Source organism: Amphiura filiformis, chromosome 6 (assembly GCF_039555335.1).
Source record: "Amphiura filiformis chromosome 6, Afil_fr2py, whole genome shotgun sequence".
Classification (NCBI taxonomy): domain Eukaryota; kingdom Metazoa; phylum Echinodermata; class Ophiuroidea; order Amphilepidida; family Amphiuridae; genus Amphiura; species Amphiura filiformis.
Genome location: NC_092633.1, coordinates 47239458 through 47267320, shown reverse-complemented (window position 1 = coordinate 47267320; position 27863 = coordinate 47239458). Strand labels below are relative to the sequence as shown.

Sequence of the window (27863 nt, the reverse complement as noted above, 5' to 3'; positions counted from 1 at the left end):
ACACGATCTGGTCCATGGGGGCCAAAGGCAACAAATTTGAAATTGAGATACAGGCAAAAATATGGAGTAAAAAAACAAACAAATAAAATACACAAGAAAATAGACATCACAAAACTTCATAACTTTAGAACCAAGTATGCTAGACCTTTGGTGTTTTCAGTATATGATAGCCTAATGTTTGTATGAGGTTAGAACTATAGTAACTCAATTGTCAAAAATGCCTCCTTTGGCCCCCATGAACCAGATCGTGTCACATATATAGTGTATGTATTTGTGTTATTACATTGTGGCTGCATGAAATCGGTGGACATAAGTTGCGCTTGATAAATCTCTTTATATTTGTTTATTTGAGGAAAATTGAAGACAATATTTTTGCAATGATTTTTGCAAATAGTTTACCAAATATGTGCATGGCAAACATCGATTCAAATTGTGTTGTTGTTTACATTCTGCCAAATTGCACGGTAAGTGCCGAGTACACAAACCTTGCCATGGTTTAACTCAATGTTGAGGCTTTATTTGCATAGTAAAACATTGAAACTATGTACAATCCCAGAACCTAGGTTGAAGTGCAGATATCGGAACCGGGATTGGTCCTGTTTCTCTTTTTGAATACCGATGACTCTTTCTTTACCGGAGACCACCGGCTTCATGTGACTTCCAAAACCAAAAAATGTCACACATACTCTGCCTATACCTGCATATGCTAAACAGTTTATGGGGGTGAAAAGAAATTTAAACTGAACATAATTGCAGGATTTCCAACCTTATAGGAACATTTTTGGAAAGGAAGAAATTCTAACCTGAAAAAACTCCCAAGGTTCAAACCCTTGCAGATCATATTCTCCTGGCCGATAGCGCAGCGCCTTCGACTACTCAGCCATCTCACCCACCACTCATCTTAGAGTATTTGATAAAAGGCACTTTATAATTTAATGCCCATGTGACCCATGGGCGCCACCATACCAATGCTACGAGATAGGAACATTTCAGACAAATATCATCTAAATTCCTAAAAATGTATAAGGCTAATTCATTACACATTGGGAAATTCTGCTTTTTTCGTATGTTTTCATGAACTAAATTTTGGAAGTTTTAACGATGGAGAAAAAAGTTATTGATGGGAACTCTTACAATAACACTACAAATTTGCGGAAAAATGACAAATTTGCAAGAAAATCTGGACAAGCATGCCAAGATTCAAATTGAAATACACAGGAAGACCACATGCTGTGCCAAAGGTCACTTTAACAGACTTCCTGACTACAAGCTGTAATGTCAGCACCCATCTAGTCATGAGAGCATTAAATTAAGTGCCTTTATTTAAATACCATAAGGCGCCTGCCCACTGCATGTAACAAATGATAATACAGCATTCCAGAATTGCAGAGTATATTTATTGCAGATATTTAAACTAAATTATGCCATTTTTTTCTTTCATTACAGGTTCAGTACTGTTAGATTTAGAGGAGTGGGAGCTGAATGAAATATTCCACCGTGTCACAGATAATTTGATAATATCTGACCAGGTCTCAGAGGAACACAGGGGAGAAGTTCTCAGAGCTTTGCTGATTAAACACAAGTAAGAAACCTGGAAAGAAGAGAAAAAAACATGAAATGGTACACTCCCCCCTTAAAAGCCTTTTCATACATACTCACGATATAACGACGTTTCTGATTGGATTTGCGCCCTTTTTTGCTGGTCATAAATACCGTTTATGACCAGTACGCAGGGCATAAACAAGCTGCGCCACGCAGCGTTGGACCCAATTAACACGATCCACGATTTGCTAGTGTTGCGTACACGCGCATGTCACCGCGCCCATCTCACGCGGAGCGCAAAAGATGACGCGTATCACGCGTTGACTCCCGGCCGTTGACATCATGAGCCGAGCTGCTTCCTGCAAGTAGGCCTACTCATTTTCTTCCAATTTATGATGGAAAATGGTATGGAAATGTTATTTAAACTTGTAAACCCTTATTATTTTCATCTGTATTGAATTGCTAAGAATGTTGGGTATGTATGAACGGGTCTCGCCTCGGGCATAAACAGCGATCATGCCCTCAATCCTATGAATGAACCCCTAATTCAATGATCGCAGCGAAAGTGTAAAAGAACTGTGTATGATTAATTTTAGAAAAGTGAATGATAAGTCATTAAAGTTGTCAGTATTAAAGGTATTTTCTAAATGAAAAAATTGGCAAAAAATGAGGAATATAGCTGTATAAACAAAGATAAAGCCCCATTCAAATAGTAGCTAATAAGAATTTATATATTCATGCAAGATATCCTATTTTGTTTTTAATACACAGCTTTGGGCTTATGCACTATACAGGCTATGTTACCACATCAGTGTTACAAATAAAGGTGCAAAAAACTGAATTTTGATGATTTTCCGAATAACTTTCCTGTTATTAATAACATTTCAATGTGATCTACATTGGGTCCTGCACTATTCCTCTGCAAAGTAGTTTGACTGTATTAACGCATTCTGTTATACAGAGTGTCCGAAAAATGATTACCGTATTCGTTCCAATAAGCGCCCATGCCCCAATAAGCGCCCACCCAGCGACTTTGCAACAAACATAATATGAAATTATTAACCGCCCATCCAATGTTGTCAAAATACTTACAGTAAGCTTACCTGTCGAGTGATTTTACATGCATGCATGAGGGAAATTGACCATCGAAAGCACCCAAAATTAAATTATGACGCTATTTCATAGTGGGCAGATGTATGGATATTAAAAATACTTCACAATAACCACCTGCAAATGCCTTTAAAAGGCCAACTTTTAGCTAATTCTGTCTCAAATTTGTATTTTTTGCTGGCGCGGCGGCCGCCATTTATTTACAGTTAGTGCGCCCTCAAAAACATTTTGTCAATATAATATTAAATTAAGACACATAATATTGTGAGGGCGCACTAACTGTGAGTAACTAAATACTTTCAGACGGTGATTGATGACTAAAAACCAGGTAAAAAATAAGCGCCCACCCAAAATGACTTTGTTAAGCGCCCTGGGCGCTTATTGGAATGAATACGGTACATGTAGCAAACAATAAGAACTTAACATTCATATGTTCTTTTTCTTAATAACAGGCATGTGAATGAGAAAAGTCTTTTACGAAATATGTCTCAAATAAGTTTGAGCTCACTTGGAAGATCAGGATCAGAAGCAAACATGAGGTAAATTTAAGTATGCTGAGGCACAGTGGAAAACCTCCCAGCTTTGGTTTTGCACATCCCTACTTTACCCAACTAAAAATTATTGTAAAAAAATGCTTTAATGAATGTAGCTAGTACCTATTTTGTTTTCTTATATTTCTTTATTAAGAAAATTAAGTTTGAAACATTCACCTCTTGGACGATCAGTGTCTGAAGGAAACCACAGAATGAGGTAAAATCAATTTAAAAAAAAGTGCGCTGAGGCCTGTGTGTATGCCATAAAGCAGTATGCAGTCTTTTTATAAATACATAAAAATATTGTATGTAACATATCTACGTTATTTAATCTATTACCATTCTATTTCCAGTAAGTTCTAACGAATGTTTGATGACGTAAAATCGATAATATATTTCTGCTAGATATTATATGTAACATAGTATCGATTTTTCGTCATCAAACATATGTTACATACAATATTATACGTCTAATACTTGGAGTCTGCATACGACTTATTGCATGTTTGTTCAGCTTATTGTAACTTGGAAAAACAGTGGCATGATCGACAGGAATTATATAAAAAGGAGACAAGTAGAAAAAGTGATCCCGCACGGGAATTGAGCCCAGGACCTCAGGTTTACAAGACCTGTGCCTTAACCACTTGGCCACGGGAGCTTTGTGATTAGGCTGGTTGCAATTCAAACCTATAAGTGGTCACTTACTGTAACTTACTTGATATTAAAAGGAATATTTCATGATTCTAACATCCTCTTTTTATGACATTTTTCTGGTAATATACATAAAAAAAGTTGATTCCCAAAATTTCAGATTTTTGAGTTTACAAGTTATGCATGATTATGTGTATTAACACTGCAAGCTCCATGGGCCACTGTGTTATAATTTTCTGGTGTATCAGAACGAAATACGAATTTGATATTTTTGTGAAACAAATTCATCTGCAAGAAATATTTTGTACATAAACATTATGCAGCCAGAGGTTTCCAGGATTCAGCGCCCACGCTTGATGTGTACACACATGACAGTAGTGGCTGCCTGTTTCCCCTGCTGTTCGGCACGGCATTCGTGGCCTGTGTATGGCATGGTTCAGTCGGCTAGTCGGTGCATGTGCCAGTGGCATGCGCAAAGTGGGGGGGGGGGGCAGGGGGGCCATGCCCCCCCACTTTTGTTGGTCATTCGGGGAGTTCGGGGGAAAACATTAAAAACATCAAAATTTGCTCCTAATCAGACTCCATTCGGGGGAACTGAACAACCTGCCCCCCCACTTTCAATGTGCTGTGGGTGCCACATGTATGTGCCCAGTTGTGTGTTGAGAATGAAAACAATCCAGGGAATACTAATAGACCAAGCCTATATTTGATTCCAAACAAATAAATAAACATGTGCATGATATTGTAGAACAGATATAGTGTGAACACCTTTCAGGCCCGTACGCAGGATTTTTTTGGGGGGGGGGCATGCTGATTTTGAAAAAGTGGACTTTTTTCCAGGGGGGCAGCGATTTTGTGAAAAGTTGACTTTTCCCCCCAAATTTGGACCTTTTTCGACCAAAAAACGTGAAAAACCTGATTTTTTTGCTCGATACGCTCGCAAATTCTTAAATTTTGGAACTTTTTGTATACTTTTGCAAATTTGGGGAGGTGTGGTGTGGCCAAAAATCTTGGTAACTAGACGGCAGGCCCGTAACCAGGGATTTATTTGGGGGGGGCTGATTATGAAGAAGTGAACGCATTGTCAAAATTTGGACCAATTGTGGACATGGGGGCGGATTTTGAAAACATGGACTTTTTTCCCAAAAGGACCTTTTTTGACCAAAAAGGCATACAAATTTTTTAATTTTTTTGCTCGCTACACTTGCAAATGGGCATTTTGGGATGGGGGGGGGGCGTCTGCCACCAGCCCCCTGGTTACGGGCCTGCTAAACGGCAACACTCAACCTTTACAGTAGACCTGGCAGAAACTGATTTCCGATAATTTAGGTGGTCTATCCGGTATTGATAATATTGATACGGTTTTGTGGGTCGACCTTGTACTTTTATCTGCCAGCTTGACCCAAAACACACCAATAACTGTATTTATATTTCCACAAGTCTTAATGGTCCTTGAGTTAATAATAATAATCAAAATAACATATGAAAATAAAACGTTTGGCCATTTTTCCCCTCTCAAGGAAAATCATGCACATGGGATGGGAATGACACCCCTTAAAGCAAACCTTGGGATCTCCATTATAGAACACATACCATTCCTCTTGTGTGTCAGCTTTATTTATTTTGGTATTTGAGTGCAAACACCACTAGGTCAAGATCCCCTCCAACTAGCTGCCTTGATTCTCTCCATGCAGGTGTCGACTGCAGACGACAAGTTTCAATTTTTTTTAATTCAAAATTTTAGAATTGAAAATCGTCATGACCATATTTGGAATCGGTATGAAGAAAGCATTAAAATGAGGACAAACAAGTCTAGTATTGGTTCAGTGGTTCTTAAGATAACTCGTGATATTTTGAGAAAATATCTCAAAACTTGGAACTTATAAGTTATAGCTTATGGCTAGCCCGCGGACTATTAAGTAATTGGTATGGCGCCCTCTGGTTCTCTATTTCTTGCAGCCTACTGTAGTCTGTGGAATGGGAATGAATGAATTAATAAATGAATGAATGATTGAATGAATGAATGAATGAATGGCATGCTTATAAAGCGCATTCCATCAAAAGACCCCAATTAATGCACTGAACAGAATCTTAAACTACAACATAAACTACACATAATATGTGACATGTCATGTCAAAATCAGACACTTTTTGGCAGGTTATAAATTTTACATATCTTAAATAAAGATATATTTTGCTCCATAACGCCATTTCCCCCAATGAAATCGGACATTCCTAAGCGAAGATAATGAGTTCGTAAGTTATGGTAATATAAAAGTTGAAATTGAGATATCGGCCTTTAAAAATATTATTGACAATGTTGAGAGTAGGAATTACCTTGAAAATGTCTCAAAAAATACAAGATGCCAGTTATATTCCGATCTGAAACTATTAGACAATATTTTTAACATTAATAACATCACAAATTAGCAACAAACCCAAATTGTGAAAAAAATCACCCGGGCAGATTTTTGGCTATTTCTCGATTTACGATCCTGCCCAAAAGTGTCTCCTTTTGACATGACACGTCACATATATGCAAAGAAATGGTGAGTATATGTTGAAAAGACAAGTTTTTAGAGAACTCGAGAAGTGATTGAGAAACTTGGAATTCCTGACATGAAATTGGGCTATTCCATTTAAAATCCACACACACCCTGTGGAAGATTTAACTAAAGTCTTCCACAGAGGGAGTATAAGTTTCAAATAGAATAGACAATTGGGTAACTTCAATTTGAAATACTCACTCCAGTTGTAGAAGATATAGGTGAAGCCATAATACAGAGGGAGTAGGGGTTTCAAAATGATTAACCATGACCAATTACATTTGAAAAAAATACTCCCCCTGTGGAAGATATTTCCAAAATCTTCCACAGGGGTAGTGTGAATTTCAATGTAATAGCCCGTTTGGAGCTTTCGTGTGCTGAATACCAACCTAGTACTAAACACCTCAAAAGAAATAAGTCCCCCTCTGAACATGTCGTCATAACATCGTAAGGTTTCATTTTGTTCCAACAAAACTAACTTTGAAATAATTATATGACTGTTTACTAAGTGCTGTGTGAAAATGAGAGATTTCCATGACTTCAGGGCTGAATGAGCCTAAATTGAAGGCAAAAACTGCCCTTTTCAAAAGTCACAAAGTAGGCCTATGCTTGTCACAAAAGTTGATTCATGGCTTGTTACTAATGGAAAACCCCATGTGTTTGAGTGCAGTTTAAAATCCTCACCAAGTGAACATTTACTGTAATGTGTATCGATTCTTGATCATTCAGCCATGCAAATCCCCTTGGTGCAGAGTTCAGCACAGTGAGTTGTAAGATGGTCAGTTCCATTCCTTGTCCCAATACGCCTTGCAGTTAACAAGCATAAGCCTACTTTGTGACTTTTGGAAAGGGCACTTTTTGTCTTCAATTTAGGCTCATTCAGCCCTGAAGTCATGGAAATCTCTCATTTTCACACAGCACTTAGTAAACAGTCATAGAATTATTTCAAAGTTAGTTTTGTTGGTACAAAACGAAACCTTACGATGTTATGACGACATGTTCAGAGGGGGACTTATTTCTTTTGAGGTGTTTAGTTGATGCGATCTGATTGTGATGATTCACCATGGTAGCGAAATTACAGCGCTTTGATCCCTCTGAGATCTGGGAAAAGGCGCTATATAAAACACCGAAATTTATTTACTTATTTATTTATATCAAAGCATTGATATTTTATTGTTGCAAATTTTGTTTTCAGGCATGGATTCTTTAAAGGTCTGCAGACTCCAACTGACAACCATGTCAAACGACGACATTCATTTGTTGATGTCCCCAATGGCATGTATAGCCCTATACCGGAAGGAGAGCCTGCGAGTAACCATAGCAACAATGCCAACAAATTGAGTGCAGCACATCATCCACACCAGGTAAAAATTATTTTGAATAGGCATCAAAGCATGTGTTTTTATAAACTGCCCGCCGGCTGCTGAGAGTAGCTTCCTTTAACGAATAAGCTTATACTTTATTCTGCGCTCGGTGAGCGCTTGATTAAAAACCAATCATTGGCTAAAAACCAGTCGTTAATAGTTCAGCGAGGCATCCCAATCGACGCCTTGCGTCGAAAACCGCGACGTTTCAAGTTATCTCACAATTATTGACCTCCTTTATTGGGCTGTTCCAGTTGAAATCCATGCACTCCCTGTGGAAGCCATGACCTTAATCTTCCATACAGGGAGTGTGAATTTCAAATGTGGGTAAAGGGGTGGCTCCTTTTGAAATCAACAACCATTGTGTGATAAAGTATTGTCTTTTATAGGGGGTGTATGGATTTCAACTGCAACAGCCCAGTGTCATGTTTATTCTTGATTAACCCCTGGACACTACTGGTCATTTAACATCATTTTTGATTGGTTGATAACTTGAAATGCTCATTTCAATTGCCAATTATGACTAGGCTTTAAACTATTTATGGTCAAACTTGCATTTGCAGATGATCTTATTAATACCCTCCTTGATTGGTTCAACATTGGACACAATATTCATTGTGGCCAATCGGCAGGTAGTTCTCATGGGGGTAATATTAATATGTAGCAGTCGCTCTCATTACAGGATGACGTGCGAATCACCATGACTGCAATCGCAGAGGATCCCGATACAGCAAGTGACATTGACCCGCAGAATCGGGCGAGGAAAAGCGGCATAGACATGGTAAAACCACACTCGCCGGTAACTCCAACTGCACACAAGGAAGCGCTTCCTTCTCCCACTAAGAGTTCCTCATTCTCGGGAATGCTAGCAGACAAGGACAAGTTGAATATACCTGCCAATTTAGAGAAGCATAGGCACACGTGCCGGAACCGGAAATTCAGAAGGGCGTCGCAGGTCTGAAAATGGCGAAACAGAAACTGGACGGTATCATGCGTAAGATACCCAAAGATGCCGAAGCGACAACGGTGTTGGTGGGAGAGTTGACCACGCTGGAAAAACCAGCGCTGTGCTTTGTGCGACTTGCCGAAGGCACGATATTGAATGGGCTGACCGAGGTGCCTATACCGGTTAGGTTCTTATTTATATTGCTAGGACCAGGAGGGAGAACGTAGACTACCACGAAGCGGGCAGATGCTTCTCAACTCTCATGAGTAATGAGGTAAGAACACGCTGCTGTAAAATCTAAAATTTTTGTACTTCATTTATTTTCACGCTTTTCACATTTCAATCCTTTCCTTTCCTTTCCTTTCCTTTCCTTTCCTTTCCTTTCCTTTCCTTTCCTTTCCTTTCCTTTCCTTTCCTCTCCTCTCCTCTCCTTTCCTTTCCTTTCCTTTCCTTTCCTTTCCTTTCCTTTCCTTTCCTTTCTTTTCTAGTACTTCCTATAGCAGCTCATTTGAGCTAAACTGAAAGTCCTCTGGAACTTAGAGGAGGTGATTATACAGATATCAGAACCGGGGATGGTCCCCCTTCTCTTTTCGAATAGCTCTGACACTTAACGTGCACAGGATTTGACTCTTCCTGTACACAGGACCACCAGCTTTACGTGACTTTCCGAACCACTAGACACCATTCATACACTACATATATCTGCATGTGCTACGTAGTGTATGGGGGCGAGAAGGAATTCTACAATTATATTCTATACTGCTTCGAAGCAGAGCTGCTTCACACTTTCAGAGAAAATATCTCTGATACACTAACCTCGCAGTAACTGAACATAATTGCAGGATTCCCGACCTTATAGGAACATTTTGGGATAGGTTAATGAATTCTCACCAAAGGCAAGCCCAAGGCTCGAACCCACGCAGATCGTATTATCCCGGCCGACGAAAGTAACAACTCACAAATATATATCAGATTCCTATCAGGCCACCTGCACAGTTACACCATTCCCAAGGTACCAGCGGAGTAGCAGTGCAGTACTTTTGCTGGTGGGTCCTGTGCAGTAGCAGCATTGGTACTCTGTGAGTACCAGCCTGGGCATCTTGGCAACAGTGTACCTCTGCAGGTGACTGCAATAGGAATCTTGTGTAGGTAAATGCACGGAAGCTTAGACATGTAAAAGTAAGAAATAGTGAAACAGTTCAAATTGGCAAAGTGCAAAAAAATAAGTTTCACACAAAAAATGGCATTTTTAATCATAATGAATTGGCATATTTTGGCTACATTTCAGTCCTCCCCCGAGATTTCATAGAACGTCCTTTTGGGCATTTCACTAAAAGTTACATTTGCATATCATAGGTAAGCATCATAAGCCTTCCATAGGATATATGTGTTATGTTGGGTTAGGACTATATCGATGCATTGTCGATGTTGATGAAATGCTCCCTGAGTCAAGCAGGTTAGCACATGACATTGCTCTAAGATGATGCATGTACATGCGAAAACACTGCGCATAGTACACAGAGTGCAGTTAGATGTATTCAATACGCTATGATGCATACTTTTTTAATGTCTCTTCCGATTGGCTATGGGGTTTGGGGAGTGTATTGATAATAGTTTTCTTTCCTCTGCGCAGCATTTTCATGAGATAGCATACAAGGCGGACAGCATGGACGATATTCTACGAGCGATGAACGAGTTTGTGGAAGACACCGTGGTGTTACCGGCCGGGAACTGGGACAAAGAACTGCTCCTGCCCATCTTACGAGTACAGAACCAGAAGTTGAAGGAGAGATTTAAGCGTGAGATAGGATTGAAAGAGGAGGAGGAAAAGGCATTACTCACCGACGAAGCTGATGGAGGTAGGTTACCCATCCCAGAATCCTTTGCAACATGATGCATCACCTCATTTCATCAAATGACACTTCTGTTACTTTGTACAGGTTCCCTTTGTTTTATTTTATTTTTCTAAATTTTATTCATCTGGCAATTAACAACAAAATTGAGACAAAACAACAAATTGGGTCTACTGAGCTGCGGGGGAACACTGAAAGCACAAAAGAGCACTGTCACCACAAGGCGCAGCGCTCCCAACTCAGCAGACCACACACATACAAATCATATTGGAAAAGAATACAAAAAGGCATCAATACAAATTAATCATCATGCTCCATATAGTGAGATTTGAGTTGAGATTTAAAAGTAGACTTGTTACAGGTGAGATATGAGTCTCTGATATCGGATGGAATTGAAGACCATAACACTGGGAAATTGAAAAGGCAGTGTTAATACGAGACTTCATGTCTCGTATTAACACACCACCTGGAAAAAAGAAAGGGATTGGCATTAGTAAGACATGAACAAGCGAATTAAACAGACAAATAAGTCCTTCTAGTTTTCAAAGTTGTGAGATTTAGAGTTCCGAGTCTGTCCTCATATGATTGATCCCCCCTACGTTGACAGAGAATTGACCTAGTAGCACGATGCTGTATTTTGTTCCAATTTATCAATATTACATTTCTTGTAAACATTCCAAACAGGCGAGTAGTAATCTAGTATTGGCAAAATGAGCGTTTTCATGTTGTGAATAGACTAGCTAAACATATTAAAGCGATATTCAAGATATAAACATATTTTGTAAGATCTGGATGTGCTCTGTTTATTACGGTGCATCTTGTCACAATCGACCCATTTTGCACTAATGAAAGAAATGCATTGTGGGAAGTGTCACATATCTTTTCTTGATGTAGGCATAGTTTTCAAAGCAAAGAATGTATTGACCTTTTAAAGCTCCAAAGTCAGTTTTTATTTTTTTTTCACATACATTGTTTTTTTAATCTTTTTTGATCAATTGGTTACTCAGATGATTTTTATCTTGTATTTAACAAATCAGGGGTGATGTAAAAAGAAGGTGCCTGTTGAGTTAAAAGAGTTGCTTGATTGCCAATCCATTTTATAAAAGATCCTTGTTTAACACCATTTTTTTATTGATCTATTTCTTAATTTGTTTTAGCTGTTTCAATGTACAAGAAAGCCAAGAAGGCTCAATTTATCGACCCATTAGTTCGTACCGGGAAGCCGTTTGGTGGCCTCATCAATGACGTGAAGCGCCGATATCCACACTTTATCAGTGACTTCAGGGATGCACTCAATATGCAGTGTGTGGCAGCGATTTTCTTCCTTTTCTTTGCTTCTATGGCACCAGTTATCACATTTGGTGGTGTGTTAAGTAAGTAGTAATAGATAGGGCATTTAAGGGATCTGGAATGAGCGTTTTGAAGCGTTTCGACAGTATTTTTGTGGGACATGAGAGCACATCAGACATATCGAATTGCATTCTGAATACGAAGAATGTCTTTCTGATATCAAATAATTTTCATTTTTGAAATTCACATTATAATACAAATTTTATGACAAATTATTAAAATTTGACAGTCCTGGAAGTAAAGTTTTTAAATCTAATGATATATTCTTAACGTGTATGTAGCTGGGAGGAAAAGCCGACGATCAATTGAAAATTTTGACCTTTCATATTGTGAAGATATGGATTTTGGTGTTTTGGGGGAAAAAATTCATATCTTTCAATACGAAAGGTCAAAATTTTCAATTGATCGTCGGCTTTTCATCCCACCTACATACACTTTAAGTATAAATCATCAGATTTATAAAGTTTACTTCGAATACTGTTAAATATCAAAAATATCAATTTTTAATGATTTGCCATAAAATGTGTATTACATTGCGAATTGCAAAAATCAAAATTATTTGATATCAGAAGGACATTCTTCGTATTCAGAATGCAATATGTCTGATGTGCTCTAATGTCCCACAATAAATACTGTCCAAATGTTCATACCCCACCCCTTAAAAACTAATTTGGTGATGAAATAAAAACATCCTGTTCTGCACCTATGTGCCATTGGATTACAGTGTGACGATATTTTACATATACCGTCAAAACTTCATAAACACATCAAAAGAAATAAGTCCCCCTCTGAACATGTCGTCATAACATTTTAAGGTTTCGTTTTGTACCAATAAAACTAACTTTGAAATAATTATATGACTGTTTACTAAGTGCTGTGTGAAAATGAGAGATTTCCATGACTTCAGGGCTGAATGAGCCTAAATTGAAGGCAAAACTGCCCTTTTCAAAAGTCACAAAGTAGGCCTATGCTTGTCACAAAAGTTGATTCATGGCTTGTTACTAATGGAAAACCCCATGTGTTTGAGTGCAGTTTAAAATCCTCACCAAGTGAACATTTACTGTAATGTGTATCGATTCTTGATCATTCAGCCACAAACACATGTTTCTAATTTACCTGTGCGATCTTGCAATGGGTTGTGATGCTATAGGTATAGTAATTTCAGTTGGATGCACCATTACAAAGCAAACAGTGGATGGATGCTCAGTATAACAATACTGTGTGAGGCCCTTGTTTCCCTAATGAGAACAATAGTCTGCCTATTGTTAAGCAGCATTGTTGTGGTAAATAATGGCTTGTTGATGGTACAGCTCATTGTTGCTAATGTCAAACTTGTCAAAGTAATTGTGATTGTATCACACAAGTAAATGAGAAACATGTGGTTGTGTACTTAACATGGTTTGGAAACAAGCTCTTCATCTATAGATTTCTTTTAGCTACCAAAATATTAACATCATTTATTACATTTGTCCTATCTTTTTACTCACAGGTGAAGGGACTAATAATTACATGGGCGTGTCAGAAATGATACTCGGTTCTGCCGTGTGCGGCATCATATTTGCGCTGTTCTCCGGTCAGCCAATCACCATCATTGGAGTCACTGGTCCGATCTTGGTCTTCGAAGAGACACTCTTTATAGTAGGTTAAATAAATATCATTTGATGGAATAATACATTGTTGAAAAGATTCCAACTTTTTTTTTTGATCCAGCTATTGTTTGGTCCCATCATAAAGTGAAAGATGGTTTATTCCATTTAAAATCCACACCTACCCTCTGGAAGATTTCATTGCCATTTCAATCCTAGTTGTACCTTATAGTTAATTCTGTTAGTTGTATGTGAAATTCCAGCTGATACTCAGAGGGTGTAAGTTACGATTTAGAGCACAGCAAAGAAATAAAAAATTGACGCAAACTGATTGCCACGCTCTTTAAAGACTCATGTATTTCTGCTAAACGTCAGGCCATTTGTTTTGAGAAAAAAATGCATTGGCGGACCAACATTTTTGAGATCATGATTGAAAATATTTCATATTTGGCACACCACAATTTTAGAAAAAAGTGAGCAGACTGCTGATGAAAAGTTTTAAAAAAAATTCGAAAATTCAATAATGTAAGAATTGTACATTTACATGACCATATTCGGAATTGGCATGAAAAATGCATTAAAATGAGTACAAACAAGCCTAGTATTGGTTCAGTGGTTCTTACAATAGCTCTTGATATCTTGAGAGAATATCTCAAAACTTGAAACTTTTTATGTTGAAGCCTATGGCTAGCACACAGAGCATTAATACTTGCTGCACAATATTGTTTTCTTCTTGTAGTTTTGTAAATCCTATGGAATAGACTACTTGCCTTTTCGGTTCTGGGTCGGCATGTGGATATTTCTAATCACCATACTGACGGTGGCGGTAGAAGCGAGTGTTCTCGTCCGATATTTCACACGGTTTACGGAGGAGATATTTAGCTTCTTGATCGCGACGCTGTTTTTGAAAGAAGTCTTCAAGAAATTATACAAGGTGAGCATAATTTAATGTGGGGGAAGGGGGGTTGGACAAGTAATACATTGGGGGGGGTGGACAAGTGATACAAGAAACTCTTACCAAAATGCGCTATTCCAGTTTAAATCCACACACCCTGTGGAAGACATGACCTTCATGAATTTTTGGACTTTGCTAGTAGTAAAGGAGGAAAAGAAAAGATTAAAGGGAGCCCTCCGTAAGTCTAACCTCCATAGTTAAACCAGGTCTAAAGTTAGACCTGGTCTAACTTGGTTTGTGCATACAGACCCTTATGTTGATGTTGAAGTCTATGTCTAATAAAGGGGGTAATTACTTTTTTATGATGTGTTTTGGTTGCATTTTGATGCCACAGTCTTGTCCGTAGTAATTTGAAACTGAAACTAGAACCTATTAGTTACTACATATTTACAATATACCAAAATCATTACTAAATTATCATCTTGTATGTTGTCCACAGATATATGTCTATCATCCACTCAAAGAGGACTACTGCTACAGCAAATACCCGTACACTACGGATTCATGGTATCCCAACGCAACAGATTCCTGGTATCCCAACGCAACAGAATGGGAGGAAGTGACGGTGTTAGAAACTGTGGTGGAAACTGTAACAAGTGTCATGTTCGATGTTGTACCAGTTACCGAGCCTGGCAAGTCCACAGAGGCTGTATATGAGAAGACGAAATGTACCGCCATTCCCAAGCCGCTAAAATATCAACCCAATACAGCTCTGTTGTCTACTATACTAATGATGGGTACCTTCATCTTGGCCTGGCTCTTCAAAGTGCTGAAAAGGAGCAAGTTCTTTGGGAAAAAGGTGAGTGCCGTGAGAATTAAAGAAATTGGCATTTCCATTTACAATGCACACTACCCCTGTGGAAGATTTAGCTAAAGTCTTCCAAAGAGGGAGTATGAGTTTCGAATAGAATAGAATAGAATAGACAATTGGGTAACTTCCATTTGAAATACTAACACCAGTTGTGGAAGATATAAGTAAAGCCATAATACAGGGGGAGTATGGGTTAATGATTAACCCTGACCAATTATATTTGAAAACATACTCCCCCTGTGGAAGATATTTCCAATATCTTCCATGCATGTGAAACAAAGAACACCAATGCAGCAGCCAGGATGTCTCAAAACAACCAACTTGCGACTTTACGCTCATTTTGTCAGTCAACATTAATAGGTAAATTTTCACGGGAAAATTTTCTGGACATGTGACCAATGCGTATCAATGTGAGTGTAACCTCGAGCCTGATCTCTGACCCCCCGGCGGTGACCTCGCTATTTAAGTCTTTGTAATTTTGAATTGGAATAGTATTTTTGGCCACAATTTCGATAGAAATTTGCGCATTGCAAATTTATTGAATGTTATGTAAGCTTAATTTCTTCACAATATCATCAAAACGTAATTTCAAAAATATCTACCTACGGAAAAAAACATCTATCTACGGAAACTTTTACCATAACATTATTAACTTGTGACAAGTAACTTATTTTGCATCAAATGAGGAATTCTTCCTATTCAAATACATTGGTAGACTATCCACTGTGCTCGGGGTCACATTCCATAATGCTAATATGTCTGCGCCCATGAGTGTCACATGTCCAGAAAATTTTCCCGTGAAAATTTACCTATTAATTTTGACTGTTTATGGTAGCAGGTCACAATTTGTAAAGGATTTATACTCAGACACAACTTGTTCACAGTGGTAGACCACCCAAGAAACTTACTTGATAAAATAGCTGGTGTGTGAGAAGTTTACTGGTCTTGGAATCTGTTCAACTCAAGCAAATTTTTACTTGTGATAAGCATTTCTGATTTACCCATCACAGTATAAGGTCATGTATAGGGAATCTGTCGTCTTCAGTCGACACCCATGCTGAGAGGGTTAACATACAATCCTGAGCAGACGATACTGGGGATAAATTATATCCTCTATCATCATTTGGTGGAAAAGTTAGGCAAAATAATTTGTACTCATGATCATTTGGTGGAAAAGTTAGGCAAAATGTTTTAACAGCAAATATGTGATTTGAATAATAAAATTTCATATTTTGTGGTTAATAACTCATGTTTGCTTGTTTTTCAGGGACGGCAAATGATAGGTGATTTTGGTACTTCTATTGCGATAATGGTGATGGTGGGCGTTGATCTGGTTATTGACACAGTCTACACGGAGGTAAGATAATGGTGATGGCTGGGTTTTTGTGACAGTGGAATAGTATTGAATTTCTAAACTGAGCTCAAAAAGAAACTTACAATTTTTCACAAGGTCATATCTTAAAATCTTGTCCATCAAAATGAAGAAAAATTACGCACAGGTTTACTTCAATACTCTACTCTAAACACATGTCAGTAACCAAGCAGTTACCAAACTGACACAACAGTAAAACCAGTGATGAGGTAGGGTTGTTTACAGCCTGATAGACGATACCCAAAATTGTGCGGTCTTCCAATTAGATTTTGTGCTTACAAACTAGACACGTCCATTGACTAAGAATTTTGTTTTGTTTATTTTCTGTTAAGAAAATCTACATTCCTGATGGATTTCAGCCAACAGACAGTTGTAAAAGAGGATGGCTAGTCAACCCGCTTGGCACAGATAACTCACTGGAAGTCATCTGGATTTTTGCGGCAGCAATTCCAGGATTTCTAGCATTTATTCTCTTGTATATGGAAACCTTAATTGATGGGTAGGTATCTGGTTTGAGTGGATGGCGGTATTAAAGAGTTCAGATGCGACATGTCCAAAAAGCTGCCTTGCGTATTTTTGCGTATCCTTCAGTGTCTACAACTGCGCATGTTACAAGGCAGCTAAGCTAGTGCCGCTTGTCACCATCCATACAGTTTTCAGGCACCCCTCAACCACACAATCTGAAAATAAAATGGGAACTGCCACAAAACTGATGGTAGCTGGTGGCTAGAATTTTTGCATCGCAAACGTCAAAGTTAGCTTTTCAAAGGGCAAACTTTAGTTAGGATAACCAAAACGACTGGTATGAAAGTCTATTACATGACCTCAAAAGGTCAAGTCGTTGTGAAAAATTAAAATGGCAAAATTGTGACAAGACCTGAAAAAAATTGTCACCCTTGTAAGTGAAAATACAGTTTAGTTAGCCCATGTTGGGAAAATATTTTCCTAAAATATTCAACTAACACCACAGCTATATGTGACTCCTCGCCACAACTGAGCCCGGATGTCACCAGTGCCACTATTGAGATATGCTCCATCGAACTTAACAATAAACAATAGGAAAGAAAGGATTTATTGACTGTTTTATTGATTTTCACTACTTAAATGTCAAGTACTATAGACATGATATACATCATTTTAAAGCTAATTTCAAGCAGAATATTTTGGTTGAATATCTCAAAAATGATGATTGGCGACATCCGGGCTCAGTTGTGGCGAGGAGTCACATATGGTACTTCACAATGTAACCATTAATGAAAAGAAAAGTGCAAATTAGAATAGCTGTTGATTAAAAAAACACAGGGCAGCTATGACCAGGGGTGTGATTCTTCAGGATTTTTCCTGATTTAGGATATTTTTTTTGGGGGGGGGTATTTCACACTGTTTTTCAGGATTTTCTACTACTTTCAGGATATTTCACAAGCTTTGAATCACACGTCTGAATGATGTTTCTCACATTTTGAACTGTTCAATCTTTGATCTCTTGAGTGAATCAGAATTGTAAGATCATGTCAAAAATAAGAAAGATAAAAATTGTCTAAACTGTGATTTGAAGTTCTTAGAATTTTAACAGGTTTTTGATTATATAATTTTTGTGAATAAAGATGTAGCAACAATTTGCATTACTAACGGCATGCAGCATATCTTCAATAGATTTGGCATGCCAAAATATCAGATATTGTAAGCATTGGGCTGTTCCATCTAAAATACACACAACCCCTGTGGAAGATTTTGGGTATATCTTCTACAGGGGGAGTATGAATTCGAATGGAATGAACACATTGGGCAGCTCCATTTGAATTTCATACACCCTCTGAGAACGATTCAACCTGGATCTTCCACAGAGGAAGGGTGAATTTTGAATGGACTTGCCTAATGTGCTCATTCCATTTGGAATCCATGCGCCCCCTGTGGAAGATATTTCCAAAATCTTCCACAGGGGTTGTGTGTATTCTAAATGGAATAGTCCATTTTTTGTCAATTACAGTAATTTTGTGCCCCCCCAAATTTGTGCCCCCCCCTCCAAAAATAAAGAAATTGAATGTGTTCAAAATGTCTGTTTTTTTTCTTTTTCTTTAGATTGATTGTGGATAACCCAAAGAACAAAATGAAAAAAGGGTCTGGATTTCATCTGGATCTTCTGTTATTAGGAGGGCTAGCGGCTCTTAACGGACTCTTAGGCCTACCGTGGGTGTGGGCTGCCACAGTGAGGTCAGTCACACATTTACATAGTCTGTGTGTGTGGAGTAAAAGCCACGCTCCAGGAGAAAAGCCTCGACTGTTGAGAGTGAGGGAGCAGAGAGTAACGGCGCTTGTCGTAAATATGCTTGTGGGTAAGTACATAATACATTCCTAATAAGGCCAAAAAAAAAAAAATTGTTGTGTTGCCCTCAAGTGGAAAAATGGGAAAGTTGGGTTGAGGCGGTCGGATTTCTTTTTTTTTTTTTTTTTTTTTAACCATCTGATTTTAAAAAATCCCCTCAAATATTAAATAATGCTTCTTCAATTAGTGGACATTTGTCAATTTTGACTTCTGGATACCTGTTAGACATCAATTAAAGACTAGTCTTTCAATATAATATTAATTTTAAGTGAAAAACATTGATTTTTTGAACAAATCTGTAAAAATCATCATTCCAAAAAAAAAAAAAAAAAAAATTCACACCCTGATTTTTCAGGATTTAGGACCGGACGGTTGAGGGCAACACAACAATTTTTTTTTTTTTTTTAATTGTGACCTGCTACCACAAAATCAGCGTAAAGTCGACGCGACTTTATACTCATTTTGTTGAGTTGGTAGTTTCTAGATATTTGGTCTGACTAAGTTGATGTTCTTTGTTTGCCGCCACCTGTACAAGCCAGTAGTATTATCCTTCGTGAATGGCCTATTGTGCCCCCATCCACAAAGGACATACAGACATACTTAGTGGCTTTAACAGGTGAGTGAACACCAACGCAGTAACCAAGGCTTATTAAGTGACTAACCTTGCGACTTTGCGCTGATTTCGTGGTAGCAGGTCACAATTGGAAAAAAATTCCTGGAAAAAAGTTTAGAATAATTTTAAATTATGATCTGATCTGATCTCTACTACTGGTCTCTATATTTATTCCTTGAATAAATCAATCTTTAGAGCCCATCACAAATAGACCTCTAATTTTGTCTATATTTCTGTCGCACAGAAAGACAGAAACTGGAAGGCACTTCTCTGTCACACACCAGTGCATTTCCTAGAAAAAGTAGGCCTTAACAAAATTGCCTGGAATATTTGGTCAGGCTCTCATTCTCGGTGAGCTGCCCATCCCTAAGGTGAACTGCCCATCCCTAAGGTGAGCTGCCCATCCCTAAGGTACCCGGGTTGGAATTTCTGGTGCAGGTTACCCGATGTCCATTATTACATATATTTACAAGCTTTGCCGCAGCCTAGTTTGTGTAAAAAGTTTGCATGAAAAGTTGAATGGCACCAATGAGTTGATAAACTTGGTCCCTAGCCACAGAATCCAATTACAAGAGGCCAGAGTTGAAAGTCAAGCACAGCTGTTGTTTAACTTAATTGTTTATGTTAAATATTGTTAGGTATATATTTTCAATAAATGTCATTGCTGCACACACACACACATAACTGTTTGAAGACAACTTTAACCTCCTGGACACTACTGGTCATCTAAAAGCATTTCTGATTGGTTGATAACTTGAAATGCTTGTTGCAATTGCCAATTATGACTAGGCTTTAAACTATTTATGGTCAAACTTGCATTTGCAGATGATCTTATTAATAGCCTCCTTGATTGGTTCAAAATTGGACACAATATTCATTTTGGTCAATCAGCAGGTAGTTCTCATGGGGTTAAGTGCAAATATCACACTGATTCCTGGTAAAACTTCCATAAATTACATAAGGTACCTGGGCACAAAATTACCTCAAAATCCCAGTGTCAATGAGTATAGTAACTTAAAAAATATTATCTGTGTTTGTTTTGCTTCAGGTGTATGCATTCTATTTGCTCCACTGCTAAATCAAGTTCCAGTGTCCGTATTATTTGGCGTGTTCCTTTACATGGGAGTAAGTTCGTTAAATGGAATACAGATGGTAGAGAGATGCTTTCTTCTGGCCATGCCTTCCAAACATCATTCAGAGGCTCAATATGTCAGAGGGGTAAGTTTGCTGTACAGAATGGCGATAACTTGATTGACAGAATGGCGATAACTTGATTGACAGAATGGCGATAACTTGATTGACAGAATGGCGATAACTTGATTGATATGTTAGAAATCAATAGAAAAGGGGAACAAAACATTTAATAAATAACGATGACTTAGGCAAAAAAAAATGTTATGTTGGCATAACCCGACCGACCCTATTATTAGGCCCTACACTTATTTTTTTGTTGTTGAAAAAAAAATAATAAAAAAACGATTGACCGACCCTAAAACAAGCAAAAACTTTTTTTTTTCGCCAAAAATACGATGGTGCTCCTCTGAAAAAAACAGAATTCTACTCAACCCAGAAGTACCAAACCAGTGTTCGTCATGGCAGCCTCCGACTACTTATACTCTGGCGGCTTTCAGTGTTTGGTAAATCTGGTTCAAAAACAATATTCCAATCGATTAGAAGGGTGGAATTACACGTTTTGGTCGGGGACTTTACGCAGAAACTGTGTGATGAATTCCAACACATATATATCATGCAAAGAGTCCAGGCAGCGAGTGATAATTTGACTCGCGGATATCGAGACATGCAATTGATCGAGCCAATGCAAACCTTCCAGGACCTTGACATCTGGTTACAGTGGTATGCAGTTTTGAAGAAGTACAAAGAGAGGAAGATGGTGAAGTTGCGAAGGATGCGTTTGTCGTGCTAAAAAGGAATGTTTTAACTCGTTCAACATTGTTCAAAACAGTTCCTAAAAAATTTTAAAAAAGAAATCCCGACCTTCCTACCCTATTTTCGATCAGCCTGTTACGCCAACATAACAATTTTTTTTTTTTTTTTTTTTTAAAGACCTGCCATTTTGTTCAGAAAGTGGTTCCACATATTTGAGTTTTTAAAATTTGTACACAAAAATTATGGGGGTCATAAAATTGTTGTAATGTCATTTAAATACTGGCCATACAATCAAAATTTCTCATATTTATTTCTAAATAAACTAACTTACTAAGGGAACATATATAAATATATAGTTGATTTTCTTAAAAGAAATTTTCAAAATGACACTTCTGCGATTTGTACAGAAATAATATCTTTGAATCATTACAATTTTACATTTTTTTCTCTTTTTCCCCCTCTCAGGTTCGGACATGGCGTATGCACATTTATACGCTAATACAGCTGTCATGTGTGGGCATACTCGGTGTCGTCAAGTCAACTAAAGCTGCTCTGTCCTTCCCATTTTTTCTGATGTTACTTGTACCCGCACGCTTGCTACTAAACAGGGTGTTTACAAAGAAGGAACTCTCAGCGGTAAGTTAACTTGATTGGGATGTTTCACCAATGAGTGAGCAGTTGGTGTATGCTAAAGTTGTGCTTGGGGTTCCAGGGGTTGACGACCAAAAGTATATTTTCGAACAACCAACATTTTTTTTAAAATTTGAATGCTGATATCATAACATTTACAGCGCAACATCCTTTAACGCATCATAATTTTAAATCCATTATAACTCTAACATCTAAATCCTATAGATTTATATGACAGTTTTGCAACGTTGGGTTTTATAAGACTTACTCATATAACTCATTGTTTAGGACATCAATTCCAGGACCACAAGTTTTTAATTTAAGATACAAGAAGAAACACAGTCCCTGTCTATAAACTAATATTTATGGATAGCCCCGGAAGTATGCAAGTATGTTCAACTTGTCTGTAACACAATAGCCAGGAAAGGGCACTAATGTTAAGTTTGTTGGACATCAAATTAAAGTTTTAACCCACAATGGTTTAAACTATGTATTCACAACCTAGTGGAACATATCAAAATGTTGTTATTGTATATCCAAAATTAGCACTACAAGTTCAAGAAATGTTCTCTGTTTTATGACATCAACATCACACAGTGTCAACACCCTGTATTATAAATATTTTTTCCATACAGCTCTATACTCCGTTGAAATCAATATTCTATTATTGACACAGATAAAGAAAGTTTATAGGACTTGCACCTGGAACTTAACTGAATGGGCTAAACGTGTTCCTTTATACCTATAAAGTATAATTGTAATTCTCAAAATTAAATATATCACAATTATTACTTTGGATTTCAAAATCTTTACTTATAAAATGCAGTAAAAAGATATCCACAGCAAGCTGCAAGGCCCGCTAATTAGTGTATTGCTTTTCGAGTTAGTGTACTGGAAACAAAACCCTTGTTTTACCTGAAAACAAATCAATTTTTCTTGTAATAGAAACATCATATGGGGTACTAGAGCATGCACAAATCGTAATAATGTGTAGAATATAGAAACTCTGTGGTATCTCATATGATAGTCATGTATGCTTAGCCTGAGTCGCTCAGCCTATCTCGAACAAAATCGCCATGCGTAGCTGTTGAAAAACGAGACGATTCGCTGTACTATCACAGTAATTTTTGACACAAAGATATAGGGATGATGACGATGTGCATCATAGCCCTCTTTTTAAACAAATAACAAATCTTTTGATATACCATCCTGAAAAGTTCTTGTATATTTGTGTAAATGTAAACGTTTTCTTATCACATGGTTAAAATATGTATTCTCATTTGCTTTATTTTTTAACAGCTCGATAGCCATGAGGGCGAGGATGACGATGAAAACGAATTTCAAGAAGCTCATATGCCAGTCTAAATGCTACAAGTCAGCAACTTGGTCATACTTGCTTAACAATCAGCTGTGTTAAATCAGGTTGATACATGTCCAGTGTATCGTCCAGTGTTGACACTTCTTGCTCACATCCAACATGACTGCCAAAAGAGACTGCTGAATTATGCAGGGTTTTCAAGAAGCTCATGCATATGCCAGTCTAAATGCTACAGGACAGCAACTTGGTCATACTTGCTTAACAATCAGCTGTGTTAAATCAGGTTGATGCATGTCCAGTGTATCGTTGTGTGTTGACACTTCTTGCGCACATCCAACATGACTGCCAAAAGAGACTGCTGAATTATGCAGGGTTTTCAAGAAGCTTATGCATATGCCAGTCTAAATGCTACAGGTCAGCAACTTGGTCATACTTGCTTACCAATCAGCTGTGTTAAATCCAAGCTGATTTATGTCCACTGTATCATCAAGTCTTCCAATGTTGACACTTGTTGCGCTCATCCAACATGACTGCCAAAAGAGACTGCCGAATTATGCAGGGTTTACATATGTTAAACTATCTGCCGTCTATCACAATTCACAAAACATTGATTCTGCATAGAAATTAACTAACAATTACTGATTAAGTAATGTGTAAGTTTGTATGGGCAGAGAACAGTGCAGAAGCAAAAATGCTCCTGTGCTTGAAAGATTTAATCTTACTTCTATCAAAGGTGCTGTGTGTATTTTTGTCCCTGCCAAAAAAGGTTTGAAAAGGGGACTATAAAAAAAGGCTCCACTATTGGAGAGGGGGGGGAGGGGTGAGTGTGCACAATATGTTAACTCTTGGTTTTAACCTTTGGGTTCTTTTGTTAATTTTTTCGACATGCTTTGATGGATTTTTATTTTGTTTTAAAGAACCACACAAGCCACTTTAAGGGGTATTCAGGGTGTCCCCCTAATATTTCTGCAAGCCACAAGGTCCAGCATTGTGGGTCAGAAATTGCCCCCTTCCCGGGGCCCCCTTTTGGCGGGGACACATTTTACACACCACATAATTGACTAATCTCCTTGTTTTACAAATTAACTCAATTATATAGTATATATAGTACTTTATTGGTTTCAAATAGGGACTGATCTTGCCATTGAGTATAAAGGAAATTGTAAAGATATTTTATTTTTTGTTTATCCTGAACAACTCTTTAAAGTGTAACTCTGCTACATTTTATACAAATTGTTTGAAGTACTTGACGTAAATCAATGCAAAGTTGAACATAGATGGTGAGGTATTCCAGTTGAAATCCATGTACACTCCCTATGGAAGACATGACATTAATCTTCCACACAGGGAGTGTGAATTTCAAATGGAGTCACATATTCAGTGTCGTCTGCTCAAAAATGGGTTATTCCAATTGAAATTGAAATGCACACCCCTATGAAAGACCTGACTTTAATCTTCCACACAGGGAGTGTGAATTTCAAATGGAGTCACCCAGTCAGTGTCATCTGCTCAAAAATGGGTTATTCCAATGAAAACCATACACCCTCTATGGAAGACATGACCTTAATCTTCCACAAAGGGAGTGTGAATTTCAAATAGGGTTACTTGAAATGAGTGACTCCATTTAAAATCTATACCCCCTGTGTGGATGATTAAGGTCTTGTATTCAATAGTGGGTGTATGGATTTCAAATGGAATAGCCCAATTACAGCAGAAATTCATGCCTTCCCATGATGCATTGGTGAAATTGTGTGAAATCCCCGCGGTGGGGGTGCAAAATCCCCAGGGTGGGAGTACTCAAATCCCTGGGGTGGGGGTACTCAAGTGGAAAGTGGACCCATCCATGTATCCAGGCATGAGAATTTTCAGATTGTAGTTTGAATTCAGGCTATTTTGTTGTCCAAATTTATGTGGGTTTTTTTTCATCCGGTTTTTAGGCCTTTCCCATGCTTTTTCTGGTTATTTTCAAGAAACACATTCTTATGCCTGTATTTCAATTTTTCAAGCCATGGTGATACTATAAGTCAAATATTTTGGCCAAATTTGATGGAAATTGCCAAAATTCTTGGCAAATTTTAAACATTTTGGCTGCAGTTAGGCAATATGGGGCTATTTTTCGGGGAAAATTGAGAAATTTTTGAAAAAACGACCCATCCATATATCATATGGTGGAAAATAAGACCAGTGTTTGCGGCCTATCTCTGTATGGTCATTTGTATGTACTGAGTACCCCATGAGACTTAAGCATAATGGGGAACCTTGTTATTCTGTGCTCCCAGAACATTCAACAGAGTCAGTCATCTTGGCAGATTTATCTCAAACCTGAACCCCATGAGAACTACCTGCCGATTGGCCAAAAAAAGTTTTCAATATCATATGGACCAATCAGCAACAATGTTAGAATAATTTCACCACGCAAAAAAAAATGGGGTGAATTATTTGCAAAGCTCCATTCTGATTGGTGATTAAAATGAAGATATCGTGTAATTGACCAATCGGAGGCAATGTCAGATAGTGCTCAGGGGGTTAAGACTCTGAAATGATGCATCAATGTGAAGGTGTAATATCCTGCTTTGGGTTAGAGTGAAGCTGCAGATAAGATTGTCAGTACTCAAGTTTGTGAACCTATTCGCCGATCGCACAGTCATCTCAAAATGAGGTTCTACCCGTAAAGTGCTTACTATGTGTGCGTACGCCTGTCAAACGTATCCGTTAATTACTGTGTACGCTTTGCAAAAGCCTTATACCTATATTCGTCTCAGGTTCCTAGCACATGTGTTTGCAGGGAGAACCTCGTTTTGGTAGCAAGATGGCGGATCCGTGCAAAGGGCGAATAGTTTGTCGGGTTTATAATTGGCGAAAATGATTGGTTTTTGTTACTGCGCATATCAAGTTAGTCCTAACTCACGCTCACATAAATTCATGTACATTTTTATAACTGTGCACCAATCACACATTACACAGTGTTCAACCAGCATAAGTGCCGTATCCAACTGCATTCTATATCAATTAATACGACATTATGAATCTCATTTTTACGCCAATAATAAACCGAACAAACTACAAGAGTTAAGGAGTACATGTACAGTACTCTATTTTCAGAGTGTCAGGTATTAGGCTTTATTGCCTCATATTTATGTCTAAGTTATTTGCTTCTGTGCAGACGGGTCTGAGGGAGGTATGACCTAGTGATGTTTGCGCTCAAATATTGAGATAAATAAAGCTGACGCACAAGAGGAACTATATAAAGGAGAACCCAGGACTTGATATAAGGGGCTTCATGTCTGTCCCAATATGTATGATTTTTTGGGAAGGGGAAGAGACCCCAATTTTTTTTGTTTTTTGATATATTATTGGCCTTAACTCAAGAACCACTATGCAAATATAAATACGATAACTGGCTTCCTTGACTCAGGTCGTATAAAATCAATGTGTTATATTAATATTAAGAAATATACAGCAGGTTTTTATTTACAGCAGGTTTTTATTTACATGGCTAAATCTAAAATAAAGTATGGCTGCTGTCATCCCATTCGCCTTAACCTCATGAGAACTACCTGCCGATTGGTCAAAAAAGAAGTTTTCATTATCAATTGGACCAATGAGCAACATTGTTAGAATAATTTCACCACACAAAAAATTGGGGTGAAATATTTGCAAAACTCCATTCTGATTGGTGATTAAAGTGAAGATCTCATGTAATTGACCAATCAGAGGCAATGTTAGATTGACAGGTAGTGCCCAGAGTGGGCCAGATTGAATTAGAAAAGTTCAGGTACAAACTGGGCTATTGCAGTTGAAATCCATACACACTCTATATTGAAAACATGAACTTATTCTCCCACACAGGGAGTGTAGATTTCAAATGGGTTTACCAGAATTGGTGACTCCATTTGAAATCTACACACCCCACTATGTGGAGATTAAAGTAATTTCTTCCACAGGGGGTGTATGTATTTCAACTTCAATAGCCGAATGCTACAAATGCTGTGCACTGCCTTATGTTGTTTTAATTAATAATTTATAATTGATATAGTTTTATTTTATATTTTTTACTGTATGTACATATTTCTTGTTTGAATGGACACTGTCCGTTGGATGGCAGCTATTTACTACAGCATTACGTCACGCTGCTACAATAAATTAATACCTAACTCACTTTCAGCCGAATTTAGCTTTTTGCCTAATGCTAGTCTCATACTTTCTACCGCTTGCCGCTGAGGGGCATGATGCTTCATCATGTCGTTTGCACTTGTCTGCAAGCAGAGCGGCAGCAGCACGACTCTGAAAGCCACTGTTGCCGCTAAGCACCGCTCCCAAATCGTATTTTGTTCTTATATGTCCCAGCGGCACCACTCCAAGTTGACTTGAATTCAACTTCCAGCGGTGATGCCACTTGGGCAAAGCGGTGGAGTGATCGATATATTGGCTTGCCGATGGTGTTTCTGGTGCGACTGCACAGTGAAGCAAAAT

General features: G+C 38.0%; 1 protein-coding gene and 1 non-coding gene across 2 annotated transcripts in view; one reads left to right on the top strand and one right to left on the bottom strand.

Moving 5' to 3' along the window:
* LOC140155514 (band 3 anion transport protein-like) overlaps nucleotides 1-24029 on the top strand; it is a 93326-nt gene extending 69297 nt beyond the window's left edge. Inside the window, 18 exon segments of the mRNA XM_072178385.1 lie at nucleotides 1447-1582; nucleotides 3105-3191; nucleotides 3340-3402; nucleotides 7578-7746; nucleotides 8429-8699; nucleotides 8702-8905; nucleotides 8908-8966; nucleotides 10326-10551; nucleotides 11703-11918; nucleotides 13385-13533; nucleotides 14221-14415; nucleotides 14876-15235; nucleotides 16515-16604; nucleotides 16952-17118; nucleotides 18699-18952; nucleotides 20604-20773; nucleotides 21908-22078; nucleotides 23372-24029. Coding sequence (XP_072034486.1) covers nucleotides 1447-1582; nucleotides 3105-3191; nucleotides 3340-3402; nucleotides 7578-7746; nucleotides 8429-8699; nucleotides 8702-8905; nucleotides 8908-8966; nucleotides 10326-10551; nucleotides 11703-11918; nucleotides 13385-13533; nucleotides 14221-14415; nucleotides 14876-15235; nucleotides 16515-16604; nucleotides 16952-17118; nucleotides 18699-18952; nucleotides 20604-20773; nucleotides 21908-22078; nucleotides 23372-23437 — 3053 coding nt within the window. The 3' untranslated portion in view covers nucleotides 23438-24029.
* Nucleotides 3770-3843, bottom strand: Trnat-ugu (transfer RNA threonine (anticodon UGU)). The gene has a single exon. It is a non-coding gene; the product is annotated as a tRNA-Thr (tRNA).
* Nucleotides 24030-27863: the final 3834 nt, after the last annotated feature.